The following is a 15,874-nucleotide window of genomic DNA, read 5'->3' as shown; positions in this document are numbered from 1 at the left end:
CCTCTCGGATCCTTTGGCAAACCTTTTATTGCTCTTACTCTGCAGTATTTTTCTGGGGATGGTACACCTTTAATACATAGGTTAGGCTTTTTAGCAACAGCAGGATGGAGGCCTTAAAGTTCTTAATCAGCATTTGTTGAGTTCTCCTCTGCGTGAAGTACCTTGCCTCCACTGTCAAAACTAGAACCTAGATGTTACGCTGGTTTTACAGAAGAGGCGTCTGCTATAAAAGAGATTTCCATGCCGTAAACTTAACTGTATAGTGTTCCAGCGGTAAGACCTCTGGCTTTCAGTGGTACACATCAGTGATGGGATTCTCACAGCTTTAGCCACTGGCATTTGTCAGTGTCCGATCCCTAGACTGCAGTGCTGGACGCAGACCCCTATTTCCATCTGGCTTCCACACATTCTCATCTGTTTTTTATTTTTTTAGTATATATTTTTTAACTCAATTAAAACAGATTTAGACCTGAACGCCTTTCCATCTTCCCCAGAGCTGTTCCGTCTCTGTTAAATCTAGGTTAAACCGGGGCCCTGGGATCCCTGGGTGGCGCAGCGGTTTGGCGCCTGCCTTTGGCCCAGGGCGTGATCCTGGAGACCCGGGATCGAATCCCACATCGGGCTCCCGGTGCATGGAGCCTGCTTCTCCCTCTGCCTGTGTCTCTGCCTCTCTCTCTTTCTCTCTGTGTGACTATCATAAATAAATAAAAATTAAAAAAAAAAAAAAAAACCGGGGCCCTTTGTGCCAGAGCTGGAGATTTCAATGTTTTCTCCCTCTCTCAGTCTTCCTTATATAGTTGGTCACCAGAACCTCCTATTTCTGCCCCTTGCATGTCTCTGAGGTCAGTGTCTACTCCATTTTTAGTCTCTACTCTTCTAGTAACCACAAGAGTGGTCTGCCCCTGCCTCCAGAGTATCTTCATTCTCAGCCTTCGGCCGGGCAGAGATGCCACTTGTCTAGTTGGAAACCATGAATAATGTTCGGGAGTACTCACTTGTAAAGTATTTTTTGGCTGTGAAAACAAGTTGGAGAGCACAGGCCCTTTTGGAGGGGCATTCTCTCTCTCTCTCTCTCTCTCTCTCTCTCTCTCTCTCCCCTCACTCACTCACTCACACACACACACCACACACACATATGATCATTTCTAATTTGTAGAATTTTCTTTTTTCAGCATTGAATTACCAGGGAGGGCATTATTTGAAAGGGGCTTTCAGTTGCTTCATTTGTAAAATAAGATAATTGGACTTGATAATTTGGAATTATATAATTCTAGGCTTTTACTTACATTAAAGTTTCCTTTGATGGATTGTTACCATCTATTGGCTGTAGTGAAAATTGCAACTAATTATTTTAAGCTGAAGTACATCTTTTCAGTTACGAGGTAAAAATTAAAAATGACCAATGGTGGATGACAAGCATCTGGCTGTTTAATATTATTTCTTTTCCCAGATTTTGGAATGATACTTGTGAGAAGGGAAAGGAGTTTAAGTCCATTGGCTAACTCTGATGGATAATATGATATTCTATAATAAAACATGTAAGAGACGTTATATCTATCTTCCCATTGATTCAAACAAATACAAATCTAAGTTTCTTTGATTTTTGAGTACATGATGTGGACCAAAATGAGATACTTAAATGCTTAGAAAATAATCAGACTGCTGCCTCTCAGCAACAGTGCCTGTCAGATACTTGTACAACAGGTGTTGTATTGATAGCAGAGTGATTTGCTTTTTAAAAGCTCTCCATTACCATGGTCTCATCTTTTAGGGACACTACATAAAGAGATGTTACTTTTCAGAGGACTGTGTAAGAGCAACATAGATTTCATGATTGATGATTGCTAAATGTTTTCACGCGACTGATATGTGACCGTGACCCTTGGGGTGACACAACAGGTGGCCTTGATAGGAATGTAGTTGCTCTTTCTTTTAAGGTAGTAGGTAGAGCTTCCTCTTTGCTAGATTGGTACATAGACATTCCTCTGATTTGTGGTGTCTCCTCAAATGGAAAGGTAAGAAAATACTATAAAGAGCATATTTACATATGTGCACCTATGTACACACCCTATTTTTTTGGCCTTACAAGTTCTGAAAACAATTATTTTCAAGTATCTTGAAATCACTAAAAATAAAAACGACTGCTTCCTTTTCCAGCTCAGAAGATAAAGTAACAGTCCACTTTGTAAACCGTGACGGTGAGACGTTAACAGCCAAAGGAAAAGTTGGTGACTCTCTACTAGATGTTGTGATTGAAAACAATCTAGATATTGATGGCTTTGGTGAGTATGAAACATTCCTTAAAATGTATAAGTGAAACCATTAAGTAGGCTTCAACTTTCTGTGTTTTTTTTTTGCAGAATTTTAACTGTTAGCATGCTAAGTAAAACATTAAAATTCAAAATGTGTTAAAATTTTAAAATTCAGGATTGTTAGTGTTAAATTCTCATTTATAAAGAATATGAGTGATGCTGTGTTTCTCTTCTTTGTACATTTAATTAACCATGTGCCCCAAAGTCTGTTGCCTGATTACTGATGATGACTTGTGTGCCCTAAGCTGGGAGTGGAAAGTGGAGTTGAAAGCACCAGGTTAGGGCAGCCCCAGTGGCTCATCGGTTTAGCACCACCTTCAGCCCAGGGCGTGATCCTGGCATCCTAGGATCGAGTCCCACGTCAGGCTCCCTGTGTGGAGCTTGCTTCTCCCTCTGCCTCTCTCTCTCTCTCTCTGTCTCATGAATAAATAAAATCTTTAAAAAGAAAAAAAAAAGAAAGCACCAGGTTAGAGATAATGAATGTTGTATCACAGAAGAGTAGTTAGTTTTGACTTAGATTTTTGGTTTTAACTTTATATTTGGAAATATCTTTGTTCAGAAAACAATTTTCCTATATAATCTTTGCTCACTTCTTCCGACTGTTAACAATTTATATTACTATGGTATAATAATCAAAACACAGAAATTAACATTAGTTGAATAACTCAAAAACTCTAGACTTAATAGAATTTCCCACAAATGTTTTTTCTGTTTTAGGATTTGATCCAGGAGCCCATGTTGCATTTAGGTATTACATCTTCGGTCTGTGACACTTCCTTAGTCTTCTTTTGTTTTTTTACAACCTAATAGTTTTGCTCAAGCACACTCTCTTTCTGGAGTGGTGGTTCTCAAAGGGGGTTCCCTTTACCATTAGCATTGGTGTCACTTGGGAAGTGCAGATCCTCAGGCCTCACAGCAGGCCTATAGAATCAGAAAGTCTGCAGGAGGGCCCAGCAATGTTTTGACAGGTCCTCTGTATGATTATGATACGTGTTAAGTTTGAGAACCATTGGTCTGCAGTAAGGCCCAAGGAGTATATCTGATGTGCTTCTCTCAAAGCACTGTTCACATCGCATTTTTAAGAGAGCTTTCCAGACCAGAATTACTTCTCCTCCTCCATTTTCCTGTCATATAATAAGCATGCCTGTCTATGTTAATGCTCATCACAGTGTTCCTTTTCAAGGAGAATGCCCCTCTCCAGTATGAGATGGTGAGCTCTTGCTTAGGTACCTCACAGAGCAGATTTTGTTCAGAGTTGATGGTGCATAATATTTGCTGAATTTCTAAATTTAACTTCAGTTTCAGGGTTAATTATAACAACTGCTCTTCAAGTGCATATGACGTTCCAGCATATGTCATCTGTTTTTGTAACAACTCTGAGAATTAGATTTGTTCTTTTAAACTTCTGTCTACAGATATGGAAAATAAGGCTCAGAGAAATTAATTTTCCCTGGGTCATACATGGAATCAGTGAAAGGATCTAGGACCCAAACCCAAGCTCTACCTCCCAAAGCTCCGCTTTTTCTTTTCTGCCATTTCTCCTAAGAAAAGTCTTTCCTGTGTGAACACCTGTCACAGAAATAGTTGAGAAAGTTCTAATTATAAGGAATTTTTTAGTCTAATGCAGTAGTTCTTGGTTGGGACTGAGTTTCAGAACCTCTATAAAAGTTTTAAAAATGCAGACATCTGTGTTCCAAGGCAGATGCTTAACTGACTGAGCCACCCAGGTGCCCCTGTAGTGACATACTTTAATATCTCTGACTTGACAAAATCACCAACCTTCCCTGTGTTTCACTTTCATTATCTATCAAATAAGGATAATAATAGTACTAACTTCCTAGGACTTTCATGATTAAATTAATATGTGTCTTCAGAGTAATATCTGATATTAAGAAAGTGTTATAAATATTTGCATTAGTCTGTTCTATATAAAAATCTGTGTACATGATGAGATGCCACTTCATATCCATCAGGATGACTGTTGTCAGAAAAATGGGAGAATTACAAGAGTTAGCAGGGACGAGGAGAAATTGGAGCCCTGATGCCTTGCTGGTGGGAATGTAAAATGGTGCAGCTGCTGTGGAAGACAGTTTGGCAGGTCCTCAGATAGTTACACAGTTACCTTGTGATACAGGAGTTCCATTCTAGGTATATCCCCCAAAGAATTGAAAGCAGAGACTCAAACAGATACTTGGGATACTTGTAGGTACACGTAGGTACAGGAGTGTTCTTAGCAGCAGCATTCACAGTGCCCAGGTGAATGGATAAACAAAATGTGGTATATACATAAAGTGGAGTATTATTCAGCCATAAAAAGAAGTGAAATTCTGATACAACCTGCCACGTGGATGATCCCTGAGAACATTTGTGCTAAATGAAGTAAGCTAGACAAAACAGGACAAATACTCTGTGATTCCATGTACATGAGTTACCTAGAATGGGCAAATTCAGAGAGACAAAGTAGGTCACCAGAGACTAAGGGAAGAATCTGGGATGAAGAGTATCTTCTGGAAATAGACAGTGGTGATGGTTGTACAGCATAATTAACGTACTTACTGCCACTGACTCGTATACATAAAAATGGCAAAAGATGGTATATTTTATGTTATGTATATTTTACTACAATTAAAAAATTGGGGTAAGAAATAAAATCTGTATAAACACAGAAAGTAACATTGTTTTATGATTAAAAGATCAATGTATATCCACTGTAGAAAAGTTTGAAAAATTTAATAAACATGTAAAATAAAATTCATCCATTATACTACTCTGTGACTACCAATAACATTTCTATGCTTTTTAAGACCTATATTGTGGTTACATTTTATGCAAACATGAATTACGTAAAGTCAGGGTGATAGGAAAATATTGAAGTTTCATATTCTATGCAGTGTTTGAAATTGTGTGAATCTATCCCCATTTTTAAAATGTGAAGAGATTCACTTAATTTTAAAGCTGACAATCATGGTGAATTATAGACTGTTGTTTATGCTAATGCCATATGGTTGGAGCCACTTCAGCAGATAAATAGAAGTGTTTCCTGATCTTTGACAGGAGCAGGTGAACCATGCTGTTACTTGTGTGCATTGGAACTTGTAACTTTTATGCTGTTGAAAAACTTGAAATCTTGATATCCTGGCACAGTGTTCACTAACTCGTCAGGGGATGGTGTCATACTGGAACGCACTCCCAAACCAGTAACTCTGGAATGTCTCCCCTAACATTCTGTGCTGTTAATTTAGGAGTAGATGCTCTATAAGCAAAGGTGCTTAGAAAATAGGATTTTAGGAGAACCTGGGTGGCTCAGTGGTTGAGCATCTACCTTTGGCTCAGGTCATGATTCTGGCGTCCTGAGATTGAGTCCCTCGTGGGCTCCCTGCTCAGCGGAGAACCTGCTTCTCCCTCTCCCTCCACCCCTCCCCGTGCTCCTACACTCATGCACACTCTCTCTCAAATAGTCTTAAAAAAGAAGAAAAAAGGCTTCCCATCCCACCGAGGTAACCACTAGAAGAATCTTTTCCCCTTACCACCTAATATAGAAAATTTAATGCCACAATCTTGGGTAGTTTGATGAGAAGTCTGCACTCACTTATGTGGTCTCAGGAGAAAAGATTTAAGGATCAATGACCTGAACATGTCCAGAAATTTTGGCATTTAAGTACAAACTTGAGATAAACTAAACTGGCTTCACTACAGATAGAGTTAAGCTTAAGCCACTTTCTAGAATAAAGATGAAGGAAACGAGGTCAAGAAGCCTGGGGACAGCTGTTTGGTTAATTCCTGATGTTGAAAATGGAGACTCTTTCAGTGTTGCCCTTGTCGTAAGTCCTACAATAGCGAAGCTGACCACGTACAGAGTCCTTTTTATGTTTCTCCCCAGGTGATCGCATCCCTCTGTGACCCTAAATCCTGTGTAGATGTCCATAAAGTCGTCTTCCCTTTACATTGTTAGCTCACCTCTCCCCGAGCCCTGGACTTAAGATCCAACTTTCTACTTGACATCTCTTCTTGGAAATTACACAGGCATTTGAAAGTCAACATACCTAAAGAGCTTTTGATTTTGTTTCCTTCCCCCAAAACACGTTCTTCCTCGGGGCTTTACTGTTGGCAAGGAGCATTGCTCAGTGGTTCAAGACCAAAACTGGAGAATCTTACTCCTCCTCCCCAATCCCCTACCTCCAGTGCCATCAGGAGCTCCTGTCACTTGTGCCCCCAAAATCTAAGTGGGTCCCACTTCCTGCATCCCTGCAGTCAGTGCCTGGGGCCAGCCAGCCACTGTATACCAGGACCTGTGCCGACCTTCCCTTCTGGAGCCCACTACTTGGGATTTGTCCTAAGGCACATCAGGCATGCTGTCCCCTGATTGAAGACCACAAATAACCTCCTGTGTCACTTAGGATAAGTCCACATTCCTTACTCCAGCCTACGAGGCCCCATGGGCCTTTTCTCAGGGGCTGTACTCACCAGAAGTTTTTTTTGAGACTTCATACACACTATACATACATTTTCTCTGCCTGGACACCCAGTCTCTCCTCCTGTACTTGGGGTTTTCATCCCTCCAGGCTCAGGTTATATGTTACTTCCTCAGTGAGGCCTGACCAACCATCCTTTCTGAAGTAGGACTCCTCTCACTGCCCTGAACCCATTATTCTCCATCACAGCATCCTATTTCTTTCACAGCTCTTATGTATTCCTTCATTTACTTGTGCCGCTTCCTCCTAAAAGGCAGTAATAGAGGAGAAAATCATTCCAGTTTTATTCCTCACTGTATATGAAGTAATGAACTATGGTATAAATGAGTAAAAAGGAAAAATGGTAAATTTTGGAAGCAACACATAAGCATGCTTATTTCCAACTATTTTTTTTTAACTTCAAACTTTTATATTGATCTAGATCTTTTGGAAGATTTTGTTTTCAGAGTGTATTGCAGTATTCCGTCACTAGGGGGCAGTTATACCTCTCTGATCAAATGTACCTAGTTTATTACTTCAGATCTTGTTTATTTCTGCTACATCATCTATTTCCTTCATGTCTCTTTTGAGGAAAATTATCCAAATTGGGAGATCCTGATAATGTTCACATAAATCTATATGCATTCCTATCATGTTTATCGATTCCCTATTGGTATACTGTATTATTGGCTGTGGTAGATTAAACTTTACTCTAGAAAATTAGATTTTCTATTTATATATAGTTTCACATTATTAATATATAATAATAGTTATACTCCGGATTTTTGGGGGGAAGGGATTAGGTCGATGTGGGCAATCTTTCTTGTTAGCATTATATCTGTACAAAGTAATATTAATATAAGATACACATGTGCACAGATAAACACAAAATTATCTTTTTCCTGTTGGCAAACACTCAAAAAACATGAAAGGAGCAATAGTCTGTAGATCTTTCTCTGGGAATTAATATTATGGCAAGAATTTCTGAGCATTTGCACAACAACTTAGTATCATTAGCCTTATTTAAAAAAAAAACAAAACTAAATCCAGGGGTGCCTGGGTGATTCAGTTGGGTTAGTGTCTGACTCTTGATTTTGGCTCAGGTCATGATCTCGGAGTCATGGGATTGAGCCCTGAACTGGCTGTGGAGCCTGCTTAAGATTCTCTCCCTCTCCCTCTCCCTCTCCCTCTCCCTCTCCACCTCCCCCACTAAAAAACAAACAAAAACAAAACTTGATTTGGAGAAATTTTATTTACTACCAACCTTGAGATAAGGCAGTGATCATACTTACTTATTCTTGAGGTAATTTTTAAATTATGTGAATTTGAAATTTTGCAGATTAACAGTATTAAAGGTCTTATGCTAGCAAAATCCGAAATACCATGGAAACCAAAACTTTTGTCAAGAATCCCATAGGTTCCACATGACAGCCTGCGTGAACTATAAATTTTACATTTGTTTTTGCAGCTAAAGTGATACCACTTTAACTGGCAAACAGATACCTGCCATCCTTTGTCTCTGTCATATAGATTGCTATTTATAGAAATCTGAATGTGTGATTTTGTTGACTACAGTGTTGAGATATATATATATATATATTTTTTTTTTTTTTTTTTTTTTAAGATTTTATTCATGATAGAAAGAGGCAGAGATGCAGAGGGAGAAGCAGGCTCCACGCAAGGAGCCTGACGCAGGACTCGATCCCGGGTCTCTAGGATCACGCCCTGGGCTGAAGGCTGGAGCTAAACCACTGAGCCACCCAGGGATCCCCTAATGCTGATATTTTAAACTCTGGTTATAATTTAGTATTTTTAAAGCCTGTAACTATTTCAGCCAAGCAGTCATTAAGTGCTAATGCTGAAAAATGCATCTGAAAATCAGTTATTTTGGATTAGAACTTAGATGTGACAAAAAGCTATGAAGAAAGCCAAAAATCTGTCATGATATGTATTACTGTTAATTTAGGAGAACTCTTAATCATTAGCCAGAGTGCCGACAAAATAAAAGCTGCACTAAAGCATGCATACCTTTAAGTTCATGAAAATTGTTGTGTAACCAAGCAAGGATGACAGATAAAATGCCAGCACCAGGGGCGAATACCAATGTGGCTGTAATATGTCCCTAAATCTGATTATTGTCTGTGCTAAGTAGTTTCACTTATTTGAAAGGTGGATATAGTAATGTAAAAGGTTTTACTTGAAATGTTTTTCTACCCAAGTCTATTTTATTTTATTATTTGTGTGCGTGTATGCGTGCATACACATAGGGGTGGGGTGGGGGACAGATGGATAGGGAGAGGAGAAATTCAAGTGGACTCCTTGCTGAGGAGGACCTGGAGGTGGGGCTCAATTCCAGGACCCTGAGGTCAAACCTGAGTTAAAACCAAGAGAACCTTGGGGGCAGCCTGGGTGGCTCAGCGGTTTAGTGCCACCTGCAGCCCGGGGCCTGATCCTAGAGACCTGGGATCGAGTTCCACATCCGGCTCCCTGGGTGGAGCCTGCTTCTCCATCTGCCGGTGTCTTTGCCTCTCTCTCTGTGTCTCTCATTAATAAATAAAATCTTAAAAAAAAAAAGAGAACCAAGAGTCCCATGCTTAACCCAACTGTGTCACCCACGTGCCCCAACATAAATGCATATTAAAATAAAAACGTGATAAGATTAGAGATTGATGAACTATTTGAACCCATCTCTCTATTTTACCTTTTCTTGAATTATGAGACCAACAATTTCCAAAACCTTTGAGAATACATCCTTCATAAAATGTGATCACTTTATGCTTACGTATATATACTTGTGTGTATCTATATATAAAAATGTAGAAGGTGTCTGGGTGGCTCAGTCAGTTAAGTGAGCCTTTGGCTCAGGTCATGATCCCGAGGTCCTGGAATGAGCCCCATATTGGGCTCCCTGCGCAGCGGAACCTGCTTCTCCCTCTTTCTCCACCTTTCCCCGTGCTTGTGGACTCTCTGTCAAATAAAATCTCAAAATACGTATATAGATATACATGTACATGCATATTTATATGTACATACACACACACTCCCCCATTAATTTACTCCTATATAACCAACCACTTAAAAAGACTAAAAGCTGGCAGCTACTGATATCGCTGTGGGGTTGTGTGAAAGCAGAGGTCACATAACTTTTGCCCCTTCAACCTTCTCTCCCCTTGTATCATTATATTAATGCTTCCATATTCTGATCAGCTATCAGTTTTAGATGGAAGGTACTATAGTTGTTCCTTCTGTATGCTTTTTCTTTTTATACATTGCCTCCCAGCTCTTGTTTTGTAGACTTGGTCTCTGTGTGTGTGATAAGAATAAGCAATAGGCACTCCCCATTTTATGAATAGGGTTTTGTTCTCCAGATCCATTTTCAGATCAACTATTTGGCATTTAGGATTTATTTTCCCATGAAAATAATAATATACATGGTAGCTAAATTTTCAAGCGAACCCGCAGAACCTATTTCTTCACAACTAATGTAATCACCATTTACAGGCTGGCTTCTATGAAAAAGTATGCATTGTGACTTCTGACTCTAGATAAAAAAAACTCCCTGGACCAACCTGCTGTGCACATGCACACACACACACACCATAACACACACATTCACTATAGGGACTCCTTTGTCCACTTTGCACCTCATTCTGGTAGTGGGAACATATGCACTGCTGATTTTCAATAAAGATGGTTTCCTGGAGGCCTAGAGCCTGGGAATTCCATGATGCTGGAAAGGAGTTAGAAGATAAAGGCCCAATAGGAATGTCATCCACTTTGTTCCTGTCCATAGCTGTTGTCAGTTTGGGTTGTGGCTCTAGTGGAGTTGGGAGCTACAGAAGTGTTCAGTAAGGATGAGAACTGTATGTCAAAGGGGGATATAGAGTTGATGGCAGCCTCCATGTTTTAACCTAAAACAAGTAGGCAGCACCAGATCAGCTCTAGTTGTACAAAATCAGGTGTTGATAAGGGGCAACTACAAAAGCCTACACCTGACATGCTTAATGGTGAAAGATGGAATGCCTGTCCCCTAAGATCAGGAACAAGGCAAGGATGTCTAGTTGTAGCATTCCTGTTTAACATCACACTGTAAGTCTTAGCCTGTGTGTGTGTTGGGGTGGGGGTGGGGGGACAAAAAGAAAAAGAAAAGGCATATAGATTGAAAAGGAAGAAATAAAATTGCCTCTGTTTTTGACAGTGATTGTTTACATAGAAAATCAAAAGGAGTGTATAAAAAATCTTAGAACTAGTGAATTTATTTTTTTCCTAATAGGTTTTAGCAAAGTCCGAGGATATAAGGTCAACACGCAAAAATCCATTATATTTCTATATACCAGCAATGAACAACTGGAAACCAAAAAAAAATTTTAAAGAACATTTACAGTAGCTCACCAAATTGACATTTTTAGGTCTAAATCTAACAAAATATAGCATCTCTCTCTTGGAAATTATAAAAACTCTGAGGAGAGAAAATGAAGACCAAAGTAGCAAAAAAGCATACTCTGTGGATTAGATGACTTAACATAGTAAAGATGTCAGTTCTTGTCTGAAATTAGAGGAAAAGCTTTTAACCTTTAATCATTAGTTATGGGCTTGTCATTATATGGCCTTTATAATGTTGAGGTTTGTTCCCTTTGTCCTCCATACTTGTTGAGAGTTTTTATCATAAAAGGATGTAGAATTTTGTCACATGCTTTTTCTGCACCTATTTATTTTTTCAAGATTTTATGTATGAGAGACACAGAAAGAGAGAAGCAGAGACATAGGCAGAGGGAGAAAGAGTCCTGTGGGGAGCTCTATGTGAGACTCGATCCCAGGACCCCAGGACCCCAGGATCACGAGTTGAGCCAAAGTCAGATGCTCAACTACTGAGCCACTCAGGTGTCCCTGCATCTGTTTAGGTGATCATATGATTTTTATCTTTCTTTTTTTTTTTCTAAGTTTTATTTATTCATGAGAGACAGAGGGGGAGAGAGAGAGAGGCAGAGACAGGCAGAGGGAGAAGCAGGCTCCATGTAGGGAGCCTGACATGGGACTCAATCCCGGGTCTCCAGGATCAGGCCCTGGGCTGAAGGTGGTGCTAAACCACTGAGTCACAGGGGCTGCCCTTTATCTTACTTTCTATTAATGTGGTGTATCACATTTATTGATCTACATTTGTTGAACCATTCCTGCGTCCCCAAAATAAAATCCACTTGATCATGATGTAGGATCCTTTTAATGTGCTATTGAATATTTGCTAATATTTTGTTGAGAATTTTTACATCTGTAGTCATCAAAGATACTGCCCTGTAGTTATCTTTGCTTGCCCAGCTTTGGTATCAGGGAAATGCTGGCCTCATAAAATGAGTTTGGGAGTGTTCCTTCCTCTTTAGTTTTTCAGAAGAGTTTGAGAAGGATTGGCATTAATTCTTCTTTAAATGTTTGGTAGAATTCACCAGTTGAACCATTTGGTCCTGGGCTTTCCATTGATTACTAATTTAATCTCTTTACTAATATTGGTCTGTTCAAATTTTCTGTTTCTTCATGATTCAGTCTTGGTAGGTTGTATGTTTCAAGAAATTTTTCCATTTCTCTTAGGTTGTCCAATCTGTTGGTATATAATTGTTTCATAGTATTCTCTTAGGATCATTTGTATTTTTGTGGTGTCAGTTTTAATGTCTCTTCTTTGATCTGATATGCATTTTTTTTTAGTTTTCTCTCTTTATTAGTCTAGCTAAAGGTTTGTTAGTTTTATCTTTTAAAAAACAGCTTTTAGTTTCATTGATCTTTTCTATTATTTTCTGGTTTCTTTCATTTATTTCTGTCTGATCTTTGTTATTTCTTTCCTTCAGCTAACCTTGGGCTTAATTTGTTCTTTTTCTAGTTCCTTCATGTTTAAAGTTTATTTGAGATTCTCTTTTTCTTAATGTAGGTATTTTTATCATTTTAAACTTCCCTCTTAGAACTGCTTTTGGTGCATTCCATAAATTTTGGGTTGTTGTATTTCCATTTTTGTTTGTTTCAAGATTTTCCTTTTTTAATTTATCTTTGGAGTTTTTCTTTGACCAATTGGTTATTCAGGAGTGTGTTTTATTTTCACATATTTGTGAATTTTCCAGGTTTTCTCCTGTTATTGATTTCTAGCTTCATACTATTGTAGTTGGAAGATACTTGATATGATTTCAGTCTTCTTAAATGTTTAAGACCAGTTTTATGACCTAACATAGGATCTATCCTGCAGAATGTTAGTGTGCACTTGAGAAGATTGTGTATTCTGTTGCTTTTGGGTGGAATGTCTGTTAGGTCCATTTGGTCTAAAGCATAGTTAAGGTCTAAGGTTTCCCAGTTGATTATCTGCCTGGATGATCTATCTATTGTTGAAATTGGGGTATTGAAGTCCCCTGCTATTGTGTATTGTTGTCTTTTAGATCTGTTAGTCTTTACTTAATATATTTTGGTGTTCCCATTTGAATGAATATATTTATACAACTATTACATCTTCTTGATGAATTGACTCTTTTATCATATAATTGCCTTCTTTATCTCTTATTATGGCTTTTGAGCTAAAGTCTATTTTGTCTGATATGAGTATATTTAACTCTGTTTTGGTTTCTACTTGTATGGAGTATTTTTCCATTGCTTCACTTTGAGCTTTTGTGTATCCTTGAAGCTGAAGTGAGTTTCTTGTTGGTAGCAAATAGTTGGGTCTTGTGTTTTTATCCATTCAGTTACACTATATCTGTGAATGGAGAATTTAATTTATTTACATTTAGTGTAATTATGATAGGTAAGAACTTAATAATGTGATCTTGTTCATTGTGTTCTGGCTGTTTTGTAGATCCCATATTCCTTTATTTCTTTCTTGCTGTCTTCCTTTGTAAATTGATGATTTTACATAGTAGCATGCTTTGATTCCCTTTATTCATCATGTATCTACTGAGGTTTTTGCTTTGTGGCTACCATGAGGCTTATATAAAACATCTGTAGTTATTACTGTCTTATCTATTCTGATAGTTTAACTTTGATCACATGCCAAAAAACTATACTTTTTACTCCCCCCTTTCAGTTTTTGATATCACAACTTTATATTGTGTATTTATTAACAAATTATTAAAGCTATAGCTATTTTTAATACATTTTTTCCTTTAACTTTTATCCTGGAATTAAGTGGTTAATACACCACCATATTATAGTATTAGAGTATGCTGAATGTGACTTTGTACTTACTTTTACCAGTGTGTTATATATTTCCATGTTACTAATTAGCATCCTTTCATTTTATTTAGTAATCTCTACACCCAGTGTGGGGCTCGAACTTACAACCCTGAGATCAAGAGTCACATGCTCTACTGACTGAACCAGCCAGGCACCCCATGTTCTTCCACTTTTTCTTTAAGGATTCCTTTCCTCAAGGCAGGTTTAGTGGTGAAGAACTTCCTTAGCTTCTGTTTGTCAGGAGGGTCCGTCTCTCTTTCAATTCCACAGGATGACTTTGTCAGAGTATTTGGCAGGGTGGTTTCCCTGCCAGCATGTTGTATATGTCATCCCAGTGTCTCCTGGCCTGTAATGTTTCTACTGACAGATCCACTGAGGGCGTTATGGGGATTCCCTTGTCAATCACCAGCTTCTTTTTTTTTACTCCTATGAAGATTCCTTTGTCTTTGGTTTTTGGCAGTTTTATTATAATCAAGAAGATCTCTTCAAGTTGAGTTTGGGGACCTCTGAGCTTCATGAATTTGCATGTCCAAATCTCTCCCAGATTTTGGAAGTTCTCAGCCATTATTTCTTTAAATAAGCATTTTACTGTCTTTTCCCTTTCTTCTCCATCTGGGATTCCAGGAATTTATGGATTGTTTGTTTTGATGGTCAGAACACCAGCAGATCACATAAACTTTCTTACTCTTTTCCATTCCTTTTTTTTTTTTTCTTTCCTCTGACAGGATAATTTTAAAGGTCCAACCTTCTAATTTGCAGATTCTTCCTTCTGCCTGGTCCCTTGTGTTGTTGATAGTCTCTGTTGCATTTTCCATTTCATTCATTGTCCTCTCAGCTCCAGGATGTCTATTTGGTTTTCTTTTATGATTTCTAGCTCTTTGTTAAACTACTGTTAGACTACTATGTACTATTTTGTACATGCCTCATTTTCCTGATTTCATCGAATTGTCTCTGTGTTTTTTTGTAGCTTATTGAGTTTCCTTAAAACACCTATTTGGAATTCTTTATCAGGTAAGGAGCAGATCTTTGTGTCTTTAGGGTCAGTTATTGGAAGATTATTGTGTTCTTTTGGTGGTGCAGTGTTTTCTTGATTTTTCACATTCCTCAAAGTCTTGTGATGCTGCCTTCATATCTGCAGTGGCAGTCACCTCCTCTGGTCTTTGCAGACTGGGTAGGGAAATTTTTGTCAGGCCTTCAGTGGATTCACCTGCTGCATGCTTGCTCCCTCTTGTGGCACACTTCTTAAGCTTATGTGCTTTTTGAATTCTGCAGAGCAAGGATGTGTGCAAACAACCTCCCTTTTTACTTTTCCAAGGGCAGTCAGTCCTCCTGGGCTTGCAGATTCAGGCTGGTGTTGTGCACATGCCTACTAGTTGTCTGTATAAGCTCATTGCTGCTACCTTTGGGAGTGTACCTGGGGATTTGGCCACCAGGCCAGAGGGGAGATGTGTGGGTAAGATGTGTGGAATGCTTGGGGTATCCATAGGCCATTCCTGGTGCTCATAGGTGGGCCTCCCACTACAGTACATGACATGGTTAATAAAATTCATGTCCTGGGAAGCCCCAGTAGCTTAGTGGTTTAGTGCCGCCTTCGGCCCAGGGTGTGATCCTAGAGACCCGGGATCGAGTCCCACATGGGGCGCTCTGCATGGACCCTGCTTCTCCCTCTGCCTGTGTCTCTGCCTCTGTGTGTGTGTGTGTGTCTCTCATGAGTAAATAAATAAAATCTTTTTAAAAAAGAAATAAAATAAAATAAAATAAAATAAATAAAATAAAATAATAAAATAAAATTCGTGTCCCTTTGATAATATTGCAAGACCTGGCTGCAAATCTCTTAGCCACTCACCGCCCCCTAATCATTCAGCTCAAACCCACTACTCTGAATGAGGCAGGAGTGAATGGGCCTGTTTGGCA

At 38.8% G+C, this 15,874-nt stretch overlaps 1 protein-coding gene across 3 annotated transcripts in view; it reads left to right on the top strand.

Annotated features, from left to right (window-relative positions):
- Positions 1-15,874, top strand: part of FDX1 (ferredoxin 1) — a 33,530-nt gene that overhangs the window by 3,400 nt on the left and 14,256 nt on the right. For all 3 annotated transcript variants that reach the window (XR_005359305.1, XM_038536239.1, XM_038536240.1), the window contains exon 2: positions 2,158-2,282. Coding sequence is in view for 2 of the 3 variants with exons in the window: in XM_038536239.1 (XP_038392167.1) it covers positions 2,158-2,282 (125 nt within the window). In the remaining variant the exon portion in view is untranslated. The remainder of the gene's footprint in view (positions 1-2,157; positions 2,283-15,874) is intronic.

This window comes from Canis lupus, chromosome 5, assembly GCF_011100685.1.
Source record: "Canis lupus familiaris isolate Mischka breed German Shepherd chromosome 5, alternate assembly UU_Cfam_GSD_1.0, whole genome shotgun sequence".
Taxonomy (NCBI): Eukaryota; Metazoa; Chordata; class Mammalia; order Carnivora; family Canidae; genus Canis; species Canis lupus.
Note: the sequence above shows the minus strand (reverse complement) of the source record. Positions and strands in the feature narration are given on the sequence as shown.